The 21,024-nt window shown below is 37.0% G+C and overlaps 1 protein-coding gene across 1 annotated transcript; it reads right to left on the bottom strand.

Moving 5' to 3' along the window:
• Nucleotides 1–5,617: 5,617 nt before the first annotated feature.
• LOC140161182 (uncharacterized) lies at nt 5,618–20,575 on the bottom strand. The gene is made up of 6 exons (XM_072184631.1): nt 20,308–20,575; nt 14,975–15,056; nt 13,559–13,677; nt 9,756–9,854; nt 8,162–8,275; nt 5,618–6,235 (listed from the first exon to the last, which is right to left on the bottom strand). The coding sequence occupies exons 1-6, from the start codon at nt 20,353–20,355 to the stop codon at nt 5,741–5,743; spliced, it is 957 nt and encodes a 318-aa protein (XP_072040732.1). The 5' UTR covers nt 20,356–20,575; the 3' UTR covers nt 5,618–5,740.
• Nucleotides 20,576–21,024: the final 449 nt, after the last annotated feature.

Raw genomic sequence — 21,024 nt, 5'->3', positions numbered from 1 at the left:
GGCAGTAACAGTTTCTTATACCGAATGCAACATATTTCAAGGCTCACTTTACTGAACAATTTTAATTCTGGATTTTGGGTTACGGTGACTGAAACGATCAGACGTGAAAATCTATCAATTGTACACAAATTAATACAAATCAGAGTTGTAATGGCCAGAGTGTGCACAATGGAGAAGTCGACTACGGAGAAGTCTAGTCACCAGTGTGATGTCAAATTTGAATCGTAGAGGGCGCTAACAAATTTTAAGAGACATTGCAGTTCAATAGAAAATTTCTAGGTACACTAAATTAAAATACTCTTTCGGATTTCACTGAAAGGATCACAATTTGAGTATATGAATGTGAACTTGAGTATGTGATAATGTGAAATTGTATAGGTAGAGTATTCGCAGTTGGAAGTCTCAAAATGAGCTCTAAGATATGACAAAAACAGGCTCTTTCATGTTTAGCATGTTGATTCATATTACTATTAGTTTGCACAATTTTCGAGGTCCAGTGCTCTTTTATCGAAGTCAATGCTCTGTGTAGGATAACCATAGCACCAATATGATACGGAATCCATTACACACTACTCAATAAATTTAAGGATCAGCCTTATCAAAAGCTGCATTAACATTGTATCAAACACACAGTGGTATCAAATTCGTGTTAATTCATATAAATGGTCAGGCAACAGAACACTTGCACTACCAAGTATACGGAAGTCTCAAGGCATTACAAAAAAACCCATTTGGTTAGTTATTTTGTTGAGTAGTTTTATACATTAGAATGGAGAATAGACCAATGGCTATAGACAGTGTGTAAAATTCAGGAAAAAAGCAACTGGTCAACAGGGCTAGTAACCTGTTCTGTCTGAAAGTAACCTGTCCATCTAGTACCTTTCTAACTTTGGTTTGTTTTTCGGTGCCGCAGTCTCTGAGTTATCAGTCGCGCACCGACATCGCCTGGCTAATAATTACTTGGTACAGCAGAGATACTAAAATAAAACCCCGGGATCAATACACGTGAATGTGCTATGCACGATTTTGATAGTCAGACGAAAATCTTTGAATATCTCCCGTAAATGATTTCGTCTGAAGAATCCAGATCTGGTTCCTTGCACTTGAATATGATAGTCGTTAGCTAGCATCTTGAGAAAGAAGCTTGCGTCTTGACTCAAAAACTGACCAAAATTCTAATTTTATATTGCGTTGGTCCTGTATATGGACTACAGCGCGTAGTAGGCTATATAGCTGCACTCACTACTCCCATGGAGGCAGTATAAAAGTCGATGACCATTGAATGGCGTATACAGGCTTACTCACGCACAGAGAAATCAATTACCCGGCTATTGTGAGTAGCCTTAGTCATGTCCCTCGGCTAATTATGCGTCTCAAAGGTCGGAACAAAATGGCCATGCGTGGCTGTGGATTCAACCTACCATGGCGATTTCTGCCATGAAGATATCGGGGCGATGACACTGTGAGTCGTGTACACATACATGACATACCGGACAAAATCCCCAAGGTGTGCAAAATAGTCTAACTGATCCGCTACTAAAATGACTTTAACGGGACGCATGGGAAGCGCAAAGTGGGCAAAATTTTGCAATTTTAATACCGAAATGGGCCAAAATAAGGATAGAATTGGCCTAAAACAGGCCAAACGAAATTTGAACATCACAAATTTGGTCAGTTTTGTCCCGGTTTTTTGGCGGTTACGTCGGTACGCCACTACTATTATTATAATGCTGTTAGGAAAAGACAAGAGACCGGTCGAGTGCAGATCCGTCGGAATACGCTTTTCAATACGGAATAAATGCTAACCTCATCGTGACATTATCCAAGCAGCAAAGTTCATTTCCCATTGAAAAAGCGTTATTCGACGGATCTGCAGTTGACCATTCTGACAAAGTAGCCCGTCTCGGACGAGTGGTCTCAGACGTGCGAACGAGTACTAATTTATAAGCACGGCAGCTATTGCAGATAATACCTTCTTGCATTCTCTCTTGATATTAATATGTGTAACGCAGGTGCGTAAAGTAATTATGAGAGTAGTTTACACTGCTATTCCAAGAAGTGGTACTACATTGATGAGCAAATTGAATAGTATTCATCAAGCGAAAAGTTTAGCCTGCTCTTTTATGTCAATCCTGTTGAAATGTATAGGCCTATAACATAATAGAAGTCAACCCATAATAGAATATTCGATGTAACATAATCTACGCTATTTAATCTATTCCTGTTCTATTTCCAGCAATGTTTAACTACTAACGAATGTTTGATGTCGTAAAATCGATAACATATTTCTACCAGATATTCTACGTAACATATTATCGATTTTATGTCATCAACTTGACATTTTTTAGAACTTAAACATTACTGGAAATAGAATGGCACTTGATATATTCTGCGTCGAATACGTCGAGTCTGAAGCGGCTTTTCGCCACTGCGATGTGAAATTGTGACGCTCTACCTAGTATCAATATTTGAATATTTTATAATGTAAAATTGTATACTACTCGTAGTTTGCATGTATCTGGTTGCAGCCTTATGGGCCACAGGGCCCGAAGAGGATAGGTAAGGTAAGGTAAGGATTACACTGAAAATATATGCTATCCTATGTTGGGAGTCATGAAAATTCACAGTAGTTCTCCTGTGAAGTTACACAAATATATAGCTTTAGATGTTTCATTAATAAACACGGCCTGTAGGCGCAAGTGTTAGACTCTTGCAGTGGCGGCACCGAGGGCTTTTTTTTTTTTTTTTTCGGGGAGCAATGTATTTGGGGAGGCAAAATCAAAAGATTTTGCGTCAAATTGCCGCAAACAGTTGAAATTATCGTAATTTTAGGTTTCTAAGGCGAGATGGGGGAAGAAAATATGGTGGAAATGCCCCTTGCCCCCAGTCGGGACTGGACTCTTGCAGGAACGGGACATCACTTCAGAGTCGTCTGAGCGAAACTGATCAGCAACAACCATGACAACTGAACAAGAAGATTGTCTTTAATGATAAGCGCGGGGATAAGCGGTGTAACACAATAAAATCTTTGGTTGGGCCTATGTGTGATTTAAATGTACGAGCATTATCCATGCATTCAGAAATAGGCCTAAATGGTTCAAAATTGTTCTGAATTATTAACAGTGGTGTGTTGTTGGTGGGGAAAAGGGCGTTTTCAGCAATCGATATTGCTAGATCGCAACACATGGAAATCTTTTTTAAAAAAAGTTCGACATTTCCGTAAATTTTGCAAAAATGGGAGTCCAAGTCTTAAATAAACGATTGGCCAATCCATATGTCCATGTGAATGTCTTACCTTATTTGTTTGGGTTCTTGTTATTAGACATGGCTTCAACAACAAAATACGTCATGAAGTCGGAAAAACAAGTTTCTTGCCTCTGGTCATCGTCATTTAGGTCAAGTATAGATCGCTTTATACAAGCTTATACACATCAGAGAATTAGAGCTCTTAGTGTGCCTTGTTTCAGAGACTTTATAAGAAGCAGTTCCATGCGTTTTGTACGCGTCTTTCTCTATTTAAAATGAACGCGGAAAAAATAGAATGGACACCGGCATGTTTTTCGCTGTACGTGCTTGCGTTTTCCGCGAATAGGTCTACTTTTATTTCCAATATACTAGTAATAAAAGCTTCGATTTTGAAAGGAGTTTGAAAACTTTTAATATGATTATGAATAAAGAAGAGTTTCATAGTATATAAAACGTTGCTTATTTGCGTTTAAACTAAAAAACGACGTTTCAATTTCATAATTGTTGTGGATCGGTTAAGATATTATGTGGGTGGGAGGGAACTATTAAGTTATCTACTTGTTGATTTCTTGCCCATATGTTTTTTTACTTGCTAGAATACTGGTTAAGTAACAATTTAAAAAAACCCAACAACTCACAAACGATTCAATGGATACATTTTATGCGCATTTTTATTCTTTAATATGAGACATTCACACAAATCTATATTTACATATCACGACACCAATATTTCTATCATTTACAGTTTTAATTTTTCATATTTTACTTTAAATTAATTGTAGACGACTTGCACGCAAAAACAATGCAAGACTAACTAGATTTTAGAAATATATATGTTTTCACAATACTTCCTTTGTCGACACGTCAAATGTATGACGTGTTGGCTTTTGTTATTTGGATCGGTTTTGTTTAAAAGTTACAGCTTAAAGTAGATTTACTGAACGATCTCATTTTAGCAACACCTGATATTTTCAAATTAATATTAGATGATTGACCCAAAAACATTTCATTATTGCCATGAATCCATGACATAACCTACTTTAAGTTTATGTGATCTTTAGTCACGAAAATTACAACTTAACCTGAATAGTGCGTTTTAACCTATGACGAAACTCTTATTTCTCGTAAATTATGAATGGCTACATGCATGGCCTTTAAATATTACAGTACTGAGTTGCCAATATATTTACATTAGACGAATATAGGTTGTGGATATTTTCAAGGCTTATCAAGAAGGATATAAAATATCTGAATTCGATAGTGAAATCATCCCGGGAGATACACTAAAGAAGATAGCATTTCCTTTGATGAAAAAAGAAGAAAAAAACCCTTACCAGGCAGGAGCTTGACATTGTATCACTGCTTTTAAGTCTGAGTATTTCTGTCTGGCGGAGCTGGAACAGGTAAAAACACATTAGTATATCGATATCGATTTATCACGTTGCGCACCCCCCGCACCCTACACACATGCTCACCCCGAATACTTGTACGTGTATTCATACTCTATACTGAACATAACATCAAACATAAATACTCACTCGCACAAAAACACACACATACTTAAAATTAGTACTATTCTGCTTACTGCTTAGAACTTATTTTCAAATACAAAATTCTATCTCGAATAATGTAACCTTCCTATTGCAACAACGATAAATACATCCTAACCCATCCCATACACAATATTAATATCACTATGCATATATTCCTTAAATTTCTTGATATCTTCATGATTAAAATATTTAAAGCATGTTATGCATTTCCCAAAAGCCACGAAACCGTTTGGCTAGGTTGATTTTTTTGCTTCATCACTTTTACGGGTTTTTTTTTTAACAAATAATTTTAAGTGAGCATTTTCACCATGTTGACGGTCAGGATCAGCAGCTATAGCTGATAAATAACCTACTCAATTTTACATGTTTTAGATGACTCTCACAAAACTAGTTCAATTTTTTTGATCAAGATAGAAAGCACTTCAAATGGGCTAATCCATTTAAAACCCACACTCCCCCCTGCGGAAGACTTTGGAAGAATTTCAAAATGGAATGAACGCATTAGGCAACCCCATTTGAATTTCATACACCCATGGAGGAAGATTAAACCTGAATCTTCCACAGAGGGAGATTGAGTTTCAATTCGAGTTGGCTAATCTGCTAATTCCGTTTGAAATTCATACTTCCCTTGTAAAAGATTTTTCCTAAATCTTCCACAGGGTGAGTGTGGACTTAAATTGCTGAGTTTGCAATGCTGAGTTTGCAAATGTTTCATTATTGAACATTTTGAACTGGCTTTGCAAAAGAACAAGCAAACCCAAGTTCTAGTTGACACAGATACTTTTTACCGTTTTTTCAAAAAGATTCATGGATTCGTCATCTTGGTTTAAAAAAAAACCCAATCTCTTAACTTCGGTAGTTGGGATAATAATGTGGGTATAGGGCTTCTGCATATTATGGAATTTAGTTTTCAAATCATATACTGATTACTGCCCTATATATTAGTCCAGCAAGTTGCTGGTATCGGCTTCCGTCTGAACTGTTAGTGTTGCCGCGGTAGGCTCGCCGCTGTTAGTTGACGAAACCCCTCCTGTGGCTCCTTCTGCTGCTGTAGATGCTGCAGCTGCTGTTTTTCCTGTTGCTGCTGTCGTTGACGCTGTTGCTCCTGAGGCTGCTGACTCCGTATTAGTGGCGGCTTCACTGCGGTGAGTGCTCGAACTAGAACTCCCTGGTTTTTCATCAGGTGGCGGATATTGGTGATGGTACCAAGGCGGAGGTGGATATCGATAAGGTCCTCCGGATGCACCTGGTGGAGGGGGTGGCCAATAGCAGCGCGGATCCACAGGGCCATCTGGTGGTGGTCTGTCATTCATGTAGGATGCGTTGACCATGCCATGGTGATAGTACATTGCAGAAGGTTCCATGTCGTAAGACCAGCGCTGCATGTTTACCCGCCAGGTAAAATAATGGTAGATGGAGTAAGCGGTACAGACACACTGGAAAAGAAAGAAAATCAGATTTGGTAAATTCCCTACAGAATAAACACATTGTTAACTTGGGGGATGATGTACGCCAGAGAATAACCGTATCCTATATTTATTACCTGTGGTACCAGCTATTTGGCTGCAGCGATAGTGAAGCGCTATCAAGAAGATGAAGGCTCATTATGCCCAGAAATGTGCATTCCTGGAAAATTCTGCTTTTATGTTATGACTTCAAACCTGTTGAAATCTTATGAAATTGCTATAAATTAACATGATTAAAGTTCCTTTTTCCATGTTACTTCTTCACTATAAAAGATTCACTAAAGGCTATCTCCTCCTTCTCTATTCCTATTATATTCAAGTATATACACCTCGAATTTGTGATGGTGATGTCGATGAAAGAATGATATCTAGAACCTATAGGCATGCAGCGGAATTCAGATGGGCGACATGAATAATTATAAACAGCGCATCCGTTATGCTGTTGATGCAATCCTCATGGACCTCGTATCCAAAGAGGTCAAAATTTCCACCAATGAATAGCCGAAGGCCAGCAGTAAATGGGAGATGAAAATCAACCCTATACGAAATTCAAGGGCATAAAAGACCTGCATGATACATCACACTTGACAGCCCACCAATTAACAAAGTGAATTAAAGATTTTGTTATTCTGGGTAATGTGCAGCAGAGGTACGTGGATGTGGACGGCTTACCAGATTAAGGGTGGTCTTAACCCTGGAATTATGGAAACTTTCGGGCTTCATAACTGCTAAATTATTAGTCTAAAGAATATAAAAGTATACATTTTTAGACTGGAAATGACTTGCTGAATTCATCTGTGAGGTCAATTTGGGCCAAAATTCTCATTTTTGGAGAAAATAAAAAAAAACGTGCAACGTAACAAAAAAATTGTTTGGCCAAAAAAAATTTTTATTAATTTTTAAAAACTAGATAAAAATATCTAGGGAGCGTTTTTTTATTTTTTTGAATTTTGACCAACTTTGAGAAATTTGCACCAAAAATGGTCAAAAAATGCAAAATTTTCAAAAAAATCATAAAAAAGCCTGATTTTCGCCCAAATTTCAAATATTTTTGGTGAAGTTGGTCAAAATTCAAAAAAATGAAAAAACGCTCCCTAGATATTTTTATCTAGTTTTTAAAAATCAATAAAAAAATTTTTTTGGCCAAACAATTTTTTTGTTACGTTGCACGAAAAAATTTGGGCCAAAAAACCGGTTTTTTAGGATTTTCTCCAAAAATGAGCATTTTGGCCCAAATTGGGCCTCACAGATGAATTCATCAAGTCATTTCCATTCTAAAAATGTATACTTTTATATTCTTTAGACTAATAATTTAGCAGTTATGAGGCCCGAAAGTTTTCATAATTCCAGGGTTCAGACCAACCTTAATAGCCTGGACATTTGAGACACTTAACCACACCATCTGGACGAACTAAGACATCTCGAGGTCACTAAAATGAGGATCTACATAGCCCTTATTCCCCCTGCCGAATCTTGTATTTTGCGTAAAACAGACTGCTTGAAGTATTCGATATGAGGTGTCGGTGTATCCGCGGTGTTAGACTAATATAGACAAGATAAGGAATGAGGAGATCAACGTAGCAAAATTACCATTCTATAAGAAGTAGCACAACTACGAGTGGGATGGTTTGGCCATATTGTCCGTATGCTAAACCACCGTCTCCATCTCCAAGCTTACTAGAACGACTTCACTGTCCCTAGGCTACCAGGTCGCCCGCCTATCTGATGGAAAGACACATGCACAGTACAACACAACATAGGGATACCGCGACAACATCGAGCCAGAGCTCTAACATCGAGCCGTACCGCGACCGGCCTGCGGAAATAAGTCAAGTAGGCCTAAGTCATCAAAGGATATTGCCCCAATGTCCCCGATTGAAATATGAATATACTTACATGGAAGAAAAAACACACAGCATATATAATAAGCATTGCCATCGTCCCCGAATATCGGTTTTCAAACACCTTTTTGCCAGTGTTGCTCAAAGTCTGCGTCCCATAGTCTTTGATCTGGTAAATGAATAAAGTTTGAGAAACAGATTTTATTAAATTGTTCAGCACAATATGGTAGCATCAGTAAATATTTAGTTGTCCACATTCTGGCTAGGCTGCTCTGTTTTACGTAGGCTATGTCGACCTTATTAAAGAAACAAGCGTACTTGTATGGATCGAACAGTATAGACAATCCACACCTCTATGGCTTGATGGTAAAACTGTCATTGCAATTGCAATGTCATCCAAAGAACAAGTTGACAAGTTGTGTCATATCCCCAAATGTCTACATGGTAAAAAAACAATTTGGTGTCATTTTAAAGCTAATTTCCTAATCTTTATAAATTAATGACTGTTTAAAATACAATATTGACATGTTCCTGGATTTGTGGGAAAGGATCACGTATTTTGTTATGGAAACCCAAATGTGATCTGTAGAAATTTGCTTTCCAAATAGTTATATCCAACCCCGGTTATCCAAAACCCTCTGATCCGTCACATTACCAGATTACCTAGTTCATGTAGTTTGTTGTAGATACTGTATCTCCTTCTCTTAGATACATATGGAAGGATGACTTCCTTTTGTTTTTAAAGTTAGCCCTGAGCTGGATTGGATTTTTTTTTGTAATTTTCAAGGTCATTATCATTTTCACCTATCAATTTGAAACAGTGATAAAATAAAGATTTATGTATAAAGTAAATAATAGCGTTTATAATGCATTATATTTATAATTAGAAGGAAACCAGTTTGCTATTTGACCTTATTGAAAGATACAAATTCTGTTATTTCCAAGAGTAGGATATTGTTGGAGTCATTGGCGACTTTCCGAACGTACAAATCACCCCACCAACAAACAAACAACAAACATACATGATGCAGTCATGTCTACAGAAGAATTCACCACGACCTTTGCAGGACTTTAGCTATTAAACCAAGATAACACTCATTGAAAACAGCTCAACTGATTAAATCAGATCTTCTCTGGTTAAATCCACACTACACTTGTTTCTGTTTTACCTGTGCAATGAGCAATGAGCTGGTATTATAGTTTCAGTTGGGTGAACGATTATAAAGCGAACGCAAGGTAACAATACTGTGTAGGCTTTTGTTTACGAAATGAGACAATAGCGTGCTTATTGTTAACCAGCGTTCTTGAAAATGAGAAGCATAATGGTTTGCAGACTTAACACGGTTTGGAAATAATTTCTTCATATTTTTTGGTGTTATCCTTCCTAAAACACAAAAGTGCGAATATTTCCAAACACCTAAATTAGCTAAAAATTTAGGATATGTTACAAAACTATATTTTCTAGAATTTCAGAGAATACTTTAAATATTGGCCGGTTATTTTTCTCACAGTGACGTTAACTAAGCAATTGCCTATACTTCTAACATACACTACTTGTAAAGGTCACGCGTCAATTGTGAGAGCTCTGTGTATTGTGTATAGGAAAACGGACAGTAACTGCAGTATGACTAACAAATACACACACTTACATTGAGATATAATGCGGTGTAGACGGCAATCCCAGCAATCATGAATACAGCAACGATCATGATGATCAAGATGTAGATGGCGTAGAAAAACGGCACATTCTGGAGGGTAAAGAAAATAAAAGCCAATAGGTATATTAGGGTGATTCAAAAATACAAAAGTTTTGATTTTTCAACGGGCCAACCCCTAATATTGTTCATTTTGGTGTAAAAATACATCATGCAAAATTTCACGAAATTCAAATAATTTTTTAGAGGGTGCGCCCGGCTTTGAAGTTTTGTGTGTGAAGTCTATGAGGATTTTTGGTGATTTTCACTCAACCACCAGAAAGTAATAATTAACTTATCCAACTATGCTATAAAACTGTTAGTATGTAGTCTTAGGTATTCATGAAACAAATATGTAAGAAAAATTAAATAAAAATATTGACAAGCGGAGAAAATTAAAAAATTAACTCAATTGTTTCAATGGTGGGAAAGCAGAAGACAGAACAGCTAAAACATTTGGCCAGTCCTCTGACCAAAGGAAAATATTATAATTAGGATAGCCTATAATAGAATGAATGAATGGTATAAATATTCTCTATTGTATTTTCAGCTTCAGTGACCTGTCATCCACTTGGAAATACTATAGAGAATACAAAATGTCCATCTCTCCTCTTCCCATGGTGCATTGTATCTATTGAGTTTAATGATCAAATGGCTCTATTCATAACTCATAATGGCTAGAAATCCTAGCATTATGCAGGAAGCATTATGGGAGCCTGCAATATCAACTTGATGTCTGATGGTGGGAGGTCTTCTTCTTTCATACTGCTAGATAATTATGTAACAATCAGTTACAACCTGTAATAGATAGTGCATATGCCTTTGTTAATATTCAGGAGTTTATTCATTTGCCTGTTACAAGAAGTTGAACTATCAGCAGTGCTACTGAGAGGATTCACTCCCTCTTCGTTGAATGTACTTTTTTCATTATTATAGACAATCTTGAACTTGGTGATTTAAATTTCCGATGGGTTTACATAGGAAACATGTGTATCTAACACACCTAAGAAATTCACCCACATAAGATGAGTCTTTGTGTGAAAAACCCGTTGGAGAAAAATTTTGCACCAAAACCCTATTGACTTTGCGTACAAAACTTCAAAGCCCGGGCGCACCCTCCAAAGTTGATCTAAATTTTATGAAATTTTGCATGATGCATTTTTACACCAAAATGAACAAAATTAGATGTTGGCCCATCAAAAAATAAAAACTTTTGTATTTCTGAATCACCCTAAGGTATATGCTATGATTACTTTGATTGATTACGTAGATTGTTAAGTTATGCTGCAATTGTTATTATGTGTAGCTAAGATAAAGTGTAACGTAAGATTTGTATATAATTACTTGTACAGTGCCCCAACTTTATGTAAAGTGAATGTATGTATGTATGTAATGATCGGGTAACATAGAACTTATTAATATTATGTTAACAAGTGATGGCAAAACAAAACATGTACAACAATATTGCTTAAGACTTCTTTTTTAAAGGATGCACAAAGTAACACTATTGACATGTAAGGCATGCGTGTGCTCTTGATTTATATCTATAATACTACTGAACATTTTCCTCAGGACTGTTGTTGATAAATAAATGAAGAGATTTCATACTTCTAGTCCAATAAAACAGTACTCACTGTGGGCAATACAATCTTACTCACGCATTTGACGATCTTCTTGGAAAACCAACTGGCAACCGCGTTGCTAAGCAACCTGTAGGCCTATCATCAGCGGTAAACAGAAGATCATCACAACAACATCAGTGTTGAAAGTGGAAAAGCACGCGGACTGGATGATGTCTCTGTTGAACAGATGAAACACTTTGGACCGCGTACAAAAGAATGGCTCCTCCAGTTCTTCAATGAATGCATGCGCAGCCACAAAATCCCGAAGATCTGGCGACGGACACGAGTGATAGCACTCCTGAAACCAGGAAAGGACCCATCAGAGGCAAAGAGCTTCAGACCAATATCTCTGCTATGCCATAGCTACAAGCTGTTTGAGAGGCTCATCCTGAACCGCATTGCGTCACATGTAGATGGTCTACTGATCCCTGAACAAGCTGGCTTCCGCCCAGGGAAATCAACAACCAGCCAGCTGCTAAACCTCACCCAACACATTGAGGATGGATTTGAGAGAGGGTAGATCACAGGTGCTGTCTTCGTCGACCTTTCTGCAGCTTATGACACCGTCAACCATCGCCGGCTACTCGCCAAAGTGCTTGAGATGACTAAGGATGTTCACCTCACCAGGCTTCTACAAACCCTGCTCCAGAACAGAAGGTTCTTTGTTGAACTAGGAGGGAAGCGAAGCCGATGGCGCAGACAACGAAACGGACTCCCCCAAGGAAGTGTCCTAGCTCCTCTGCTATACAACATCTATACTAACGACCAGCCAGTTGACAGCCAAACCAAGCGGTTTATATATGCAGATGACTTGTGCGTAACCAGCCAGAGTACCAGCTTTGAGGTGATCGAAGACACTCTGACAGATACACTGACTGGACTAGGAGAGTAGGCCTACTACGACGAGAACCAACTGCGCGCAAACCCAGGGAAGACCCAGATATGTGCCTTCCACCTTATCAACAAGGAAGCCAAGCGACAGTTGAACATCACCTGGTCTGGTACCAAGCTCCCTTTCTGCCCTAACCCAGTGTACCTCGGGGTCACACTAGATCGATGCCTATCCTACAAGGCCCACGTGGAGAAGACCAAGGCCAAGGTCAGCACACGCAACAACATCTTGCGCAAACTTGCCAACACCAGATGGGGTGCTAGCCCAGATACCATCAGATCAACAGCACTGGCTTTGAGTTTCTCCACCGCGGAATACGCATGCCCTGCTTGGGAGAGATCATCACATGCTAGGAAGCTAGACTCTGCACTCAACGCAAGCTGCCGCTCCATCACAGGATGTCTAAGGCCTACCAACATGGACAAGGTCTACCTCTTGGCAGGTATCGCACCACCTGACATCCGGAGAGCTGTGGCAAGCAAAGAGGAACGCCGTAAACAGACCACGGACGTAAGACACCCCCTCTTCAACCACACACCACCAACCAGACGGTTGAAATCAAGGAAAAGCTTCATCACAAGCACCCTCCCTCTGCAAACAACATCATCAGAGGCTCGCACCCAGATGTGGAAAGAAAGGCTTTCATCTGAAGCAGTCACCACTGAGATGGGGATTCAACCCACAGAATCACTACCTCCAGGAGCAAACGAAGTCTGGGCAAACTGGAGATGCCTTAACCGCCTCCGAACCGGTGTTGGGCGTTGCAAGGATACCCTTCACAAATGGGGATACATCAGTGGCCCGACCATGTGTGATTGTGGACAAGAGCCACAGACGATGCAGCATCTGCTGGAATGCCCGCTTTTGGAAGATCCTGTGACGACAGACGATCTGGCGCAATTTTCTCAACGGGCACAAAAGTGTGTTTCTCAGTGGATAAGAACAGTTTGATGTAAGGACACGAAAGAAGAAGTGTTGAAAAAACAGTCTGCAAGACTTCGAAACGTCCACAGTGAGTACTGTTTTATTGGACTAGAAGTATGAAATCTCTTCATTTATATATCTATAATAATTATGCAGGGGTTTTCGAGTTGAAACTTTTACTTAATTTTATTTATCACTGTGTTGAAGACAATTCTATGCGAACATTGAACATTTTACTGCATACGTTTTTCAAGTAGATATAGCCTACTTTTAAAAGTATTATAATTAATATGTTTCAAGTGAATATGAATCCATGTTACCTTCCTGACAGCAGTTGGTGGTAGCACTGATGCAACAACGAGAAATCCAAAGAAAGCTATCGATACATTGTTGAACAAAGTCTTGATCTTCAGAATGTCTAAACTCATTTTACCAAGAGCTGAAAATAGAATTGACAAAATATTCTGCTGTTATGACCACAATTTTTACTACAAAATGTATTTTTGTATTTGTAAAATACTCAGAAACCTATGGAAAGCCATTTTGATTTGGGACAGTCACCTGCCTTTAGTAGGTAGTAATAAAATACTCATTTCATCCATGTCTCTTCGATGTTCAATCTAACGCAAATAACCATCCCTATAATCTGTTAGATCTAAACAAACTTCCACTAATCTGTGAAGTTGCCAAGGCGGTTGGGTATTAATTCTTTAAACAATCTTTCTAAAACAATTCAGTGATTCTTAAGTTTGGTTCGTTAAGATTATATTTACCGGATTCTATATAAGTATAAAATAATTGAGAGGCTGAAGTTGCAAGTTGTATAAAAGCATGGCATTAATGCTTGTGATCGATACGTTTAGCTATACGTTTTCAAGGTTTTTTCATCAATGCAATTTATGAGTCTCTCTAAGACGCCCACCCTGAAATCTATAGACCCAGAAACATAGATATTGTACACTGTAAAATTCGAGTCTATAGCAATGCGACTTCAACATAAGGCAGTTTAATACACTTTCCTGGTAAGATGTCGAGCCACATCATATTATGCAACCCCAACGGCTCACCCCATATTGCACTAAAACGCGATTACGCGAAAGAAAGTAACCAAATGCTTCTAAGCAATTGTAGAACCATCTGTTGCGCTCATTTTAACGAGAAGAAATTGGCAACGCTACTTTATGCTATCAAAAGGAAATGGAAGGTAATGTTACAACATGTCTTCATACTTGTCGTGTCGTCGTGCAAGACACGTCTAAATTTTGAGACCTGTCAATTATTATTGAAGCTTCACGTCTTGATTTTGTGTCTTCTGGTTTGCATATGCGTCTTTAGCTTGTGTCTTCAACCTAGGCATGATTATGTGTCTATCATGTTAAAATGCTCTGCATGCTGGCTATAGGCTTCAACATAAAAAGTTTGGAGATATTTTCTCAAATTATCAAGAGCTATCTTAAGAACCAATGAACCAATGATAGGCTTGTTTGTACTCATTTTAATGCACTTTTCATGCCGTTTCCAAATATGGTCATGAAATGCATTTCTGTTTTCTTTTTAAATTTTATAGAAAATTTGAAACTTGTCGTCTGCCGTCGACATCCGCGTGCAGTGGAGAGAGTTGAAGGTTTCTGTTGTTGAATATGTTAAGACCAAACCTTGCAAAGACACCATTTTTACTGTGTAGATTTTCAATTGAAAGACTATTGAATGTCTTCAGGATAAAACATTTTACTTACCATACGGATCGCTATGGTGGACATCGCCGAGAAACGAGTGGTTCACAGCAATGCCTAATGAAATGAAGACAAGGCCCTCAACCTGCAAAGGACAAATATAGACATGGCAGTCTTATGTGTTAGCACGAATGGTAGCAGCACAATATGTAATAAATTACTGTAACTGGCAAATTGGTTAGGCTAAAAACTTTTACGGTTTACATTATTTCGGAAAACAGACTTTTGCGATGCGAAGAACAAGGTCGTGCGCACCCCAATAAAACGTCAAATTTTGTTTTTGTTATACGTTAAGGGATCTAAAATGAGCGTTTATTGCGTTTCGACAGTATTTTTTGTGGGACATGAAAGCACCTCAGACCTATCGAATTGCATTCTGAATACGAAGCATGTCTTTCTGATATCAAATAATTTTCATTTTTGAAAATCACAATATAATACAAATTTTATGACAAATTATAAAAATTTGATATTTTTCAAATTTTGATATATAACAGTCCTTGAAGTAAATTATATAAATCTAATGACATATTCTTAAAGTGTATGTAGCAGGGAGGAAAAGCCGACGGTCAATTGAAAATTTTGACCGTTCATATTGAAGATATGGATTTTTTCCCAAAAAGACCTAATTTTTTTTTTGTTTTGGGGAAAAAAAATCCATATCTTTAATACGAAAGGTCAAAATTTTCAATTGATCGTCGGCTTTTCATCCCACCTACATACACATTAAGTATAAATCATCAGATTTATAAAGTTTACTTCAAGTACTGTTAAATATCAAAAATATCAATTTTAATGATTTGCCATAAAATGTGTATTAAATTGCGAATTTCAAAAATCAAAATTATTTGATATCAGAATGACATTCTTCGTATTCAGAATGCAATTCGATATGTCTGATGTGCTCTAATGTCCCACAATAAATACTGTCCAAACGTTCATACCCCAGCCCTTAAGGGGGTCATATTAAGTTAATTAGTTCCAAAAAGCACTGAAAAGGCCTTTCAGCCTAAAATAACAATACTATATTTTTCACTCGCATACTCTTTTTTGTCTCATGCTCCGGTCACTGCATCAACTATTACATCACACAGTAGAGACTCATTAACATGTATTGTTTATTCAACCAATTTGTCAACATTAGCATGTATTTTTTGTCAACAGTAGAGTGTTTGTTTATTGAATTAGTTCCAAGTGTTTGATGCTTTTGTGTTGTAGGACAAATTAGACAGATGGTTAAGAAAACAATGGGTGACTTTTCAACAATGCAGGTGCAAGTCTGGTAAAGTTAAACATCTTGAAGGCCTACATTTATTCAACAAAGGGACTATGCAATAACTGCTGACCCTGGTAGAGGGGTTGTCTGATATTGGGTCACTACAGGAGTAGCTGACAGGGGTAATCTGTGTATGTGCAAAATATTTAGGCCCATGGTGAACGTAAGTGTCCTACAAAATTGTCAATTTATTTCGATTGTTCTGAGACTGCACTTCAAATTGCGCTGCATCAGGTGAAATTGCATCACAACTATCAAAATGGGGTGCACCCGAAGGTAAAATAATGAACTCAATCACTCAAATTACACCTGACCTTCTCAATTGTAATTCTAAATGACAATATCCTCTTGCATTACTAATCACATTAAATAGAACATTTAACAAATATATATAGGCCTATAAACTATCAATATAGCGCAAAAGATAGTGACCGCGAAAGACGGGTGATCGCTAGTATATTATATCATACAAATATGGTCGAAATATAATCACGAGGTGAAAGATGGATTGTTCCATTCCACGAGCCTGAACGGCGAGTGGAATGGAAAAATACATCTTTCACCGAGTGATTGTATTTCGACCATTTCACGAATTTAAGACAGTTAATATTTGTTTATATCACTCATACATAAATTATATTACTAAAATACTATTTAAGGTAGGAAATACATTATTTCATCAACATAACACCATGTTTTGCCGTGATATACTTCACATTTTAGGGTCCACCCCATAGCTAAATCGGCGAGTCTCAGCGCACGGCTATGGCAAGCTAAGCGGCTCAGAACGTGGGACTAGCTACGCGCAGCTTCTTTCTCGTTACGTGCAGCTTATTAACCAATCAGATTCGCGGTTTTAAACACGTGGAGCTGATGTAAACATCCTCTCTCACAAATATTACGTTGTTAATTTTTGTAAATGAAAATATCTGTAGTATATCAGCAAAAAATGGTATAGGTGCTATTAAAGTAATATCTGAACAGAATGATGATTGTTCTATATTTAGGGGGCTATCATTTTCTTCGGAAGGGGATCCCAAATAAAGGGGGTCATACTTTTTTTTTTTTTTAATAAGGGGGGGGGGGTCATAAATTGATAATGACAAAATGTAGGGAGTCACAAGATGACTACAGATAGTGTGTTTATTGTATTCAAAAGACTGATTTCAATACAATTTTAGCCTGTCTAGGGGTAAGGTGTATCGGTGGTGGGAGTCGGGGGTCATAACATTTTGTCGCCGAAATAGTGAGGGCCGCAATTTATTGACGCCGACTTTTTGTAAATTTAGGACCCCCGTTCCGAAAAAATGATGACCCATTTTACTCTCTCCATATTTACACAGTGGCATGTGATATCGCTTTCCCTGCAATATCTTTACACAGCGCTTTACATCAGTAGTAGTTGTTGTTTGACCTTCATATCCCCTGCACCGCTAATACAACCCGAGTATAAAGTTACTTGCTATTAAACACGGTGTAAACTTGGAAACACTAAATAAATACGCTTTGTGTCATTTTAGCCAGGCATTAGCAACATGTTCTCTTGACACGTGCTGTGATTTGTGATTTGGCCTCCTTTACCCGTTCGTTATCTATGCTAATTCCGTAAATTAATTACAAGATAATAATTGTGAAAGAGGATACCTATAACTATACTACGCGCAGCTAACGACCCAACCACGTGATTAAATTTGACTATTTTGATTGGTCAAACAGCTGCTCGTAACGAGAAAGAAGCTACGCGTAGCTGTTCCACGCTTTTGGCCCCCTTGGCTTGCCATACACGGCTTGGCACAAGCGCACTACGGCACAGCACTATGATGGTAAAAACCTTAAACTATCACACGGAGAGGCTGATGGTAAAAATGATAAATGGTAATCAACCAATGAACTGTCTAGAATCTATGTATGAGTGATATAATATTGTTTCCCCATATTTTATACAGGCTCTTGTTAAACAATAATTTATTTGTCATGCATGATTTAGACAAACCTATTTCATATAAACATAAGCTTATTCGTGTAGTGTTTAAACCAAGTAATACTAATATTAAATTTATAATCACTAGTAGGCCTATTTAGGTAATAAAATAAATATTGGTAATGTAGTGCGGGATGTTTGAGAAACAAAATTGTGCTCAAGTTTACATAGTCAATATAAAGACAATTTTGAGACTTATAAAATTAATAATTAAAGTATATCATGTAAATGTATTATGTGATGCAAATGTTGACTTGTAAAAAAATATCGCAGCCGGGTTCCGAGAAAACTATTCACTTAACCATGTATTCATATTTCATGTTATTATTGACATGTATTTAAAGAAAATGATGAAACCCTTTTATGCCTAAGTTGACTACAAAATAGCTTTTGATCTTGTATAAAAATGATTCTCATCATTGTCAAAGCTAATTTCTAATGGTGTTAATGGTAAAGTAATAACTGTTATTTATAATATGTATGCTCAGGCCTAGTCATGTGTCAAGTTATAACTTTTCCTCTAATGTATTCAGTTGTAATGTTGGAGTTCGTCAAGGCGAAAACTTAATTGTCACCATCATTATTTTCTATTTTTCTCAATGACTTAGATAGAGTTCAAGGATTAAGCAACGATGATGGCTCAAATTATATGTCTTATTATATGCCGATGGTATACGATTATTTTATCCAATAACGAACAACATCTTCAAAATGCACTCAATTCTGTTTACATTTATTGTCAAACATGGAATCTTGCTGTTAACCCAAGCAAAACAAAAGTTGTAATATTTTCTCGTGTGAAGATCAAAAGAAAGCCATTATTTCACTATGGTATAAATAATAACGAAATCTTGGGGTAGTTTTTAATTATAATAGAAAGTTTGAAAAAAAGTATTAACAAACAATTACCTTTGAATGACAAGTCGAGTAATAATTATGTATGCCTAACGCAATATTGATGGTAATTAAAAACATCCCATTGAATTACGTGGGGACAAAGTGATTTTGGACCCTCTGACCATGCTGACGTAAAACAACCGCCATTTTGTTACTTCAATTTTCTTTCTGTCATTTTTTCAGCACAGAAAAATGTGTATTTAGAATATATAATGAATTTTACAATAGCTGCTTAACACTCCGAGAAATCAACCTTATTGCATACAATTCTTTTTGGACCACCATGTATTACAAACTTTTATGCAATGTGGAATTTGGGCAATGAGCCACGATGTGAATGAAACAAAATAGAACAGGCTTAAATCCGAATAAAAAAAAAGTTTTAGAAACGTCTTCTTATTAGTGAGGCTTCAAGTCGTAATTTTAAAGTGATTTCTAATTGATTAATTGATCAGATCCATGCACGTAAATTGTATCCCTATCCGGATCACTAGAACAAAACTGTCTCCTATACATTAAATAGCTATACCTGTATTCTTTAAACCCCCTTCCTCTCCCTAGTTAAAATATTACACAAGTGGATCACTATACATGATATATTTTGATATATATTTAGAATATTATAACGCACACATTATGCATCAGATCAAGATATAAATTTTTTGCAAATTATTACTTTAAAAAACCCCACCATACCGTACATTTTCACCACCACTCGTCGTCTAAATCACAGCAGGCCTATTATATACACACAAATGTATTTGCCCAGTCCCATAATTTTGTAACGACTCATATACTGTTCATGTATTTTTAAATTTGACTAACTCAAAAGATATAGGCCTATATATTTGATATTAATCATAATTAATTTATCAAAATATCTGCTGACAAACTGATAAAATATCCATCTTTTGACATGGGATCATACATAAAGTACTGATCCTTATTATAATCGTTGGCCTATTACCAACTTCCGCCTTATAATATGGCAGTACTTACTGTTTTGGAAGTACTGAAAAATATTTTCTATGACGTTTTTAAATTAAGTTAATTATTTTCAGGCTAGCAACGATAGGATCCATGCCACTTTTTTTTACAAACACCCTCAGAATACCCAGTAAAATAACAACAAGCACTGATTTTGTATGTTTTAATAAATACAATAAGCATAATACCACTTACCAAAGTAAACATGGCGGATTTCACAGACCCGTCAACTTTCGGCTTCATTGTGATTTTTTTATTGCGTCAAGTTTCCTTCCAAAAGTTACAGTTTTCGTATATTCCACGTATCGAAATCAAAGAACCCTTCAACTTATGTCGCTTGTTTATGTGTATTGCTTATCAAAGTATCAAGTAATAGGCTAGACACTAATTACGGACGTCAAAATAAAGAAAATTTACCAACGTCCTGTCCTGCCTTTAGCCAGGTGCCATGGTTATTTTTTCTGACAGTATCTGGCACAGCGTGAACTTGTATGTAGATTGGTGCAACAGGTAGGTTCGGTATTGGTATCTAAAGGTAACTTATTCAAGCGGAAAAATCTTTTCAATAATTTTGTTGAACTTAACCTTGGCAAATAATAATAATATATTATATGCACTGAACATAATGTGTACCACCAGGGTATCTGACATGTCTACAGTTTGCAGCTAGAAAAAGGAGAAAATTAAATTAACGGATCGAATTAATTAATACTAGGAAAAAGTTTCTACTTGAAGCGAAGTTTAATTATGGCCAGCGGTGGCTGTGGCACAAACTGCATGGAAGCTCAACTTAAGCCTAATTTTCACTTTTGTCTCTGATGTACTTTTGATGTGTTATCCTTATTTTTTGCATTCTTTAGCCTTTATGGTTAAAGTGCTTCTTTTTGCCTTCTTTTTCCTCATTCCCATTTT

This window comes from Amphiura filiformis, chromosome 9 (assembly GCF_039555335.1).
Source record: "Amphiura filiformis chromosome 9, Afil_fr2py, whole genome shotgun sequence".
In the NCBI taxonomy this organism is placed as follows: domain Eukaryota; kingdom Metazoa; phylum Echinodermata; class Ophiuroidea; order Amphilepidida; family Amphiuridae; genus Amphiura; species Amphiura filiformis.
This window is presented reverse-complemented; position numbering and strand designations above follow the sequence as displayed.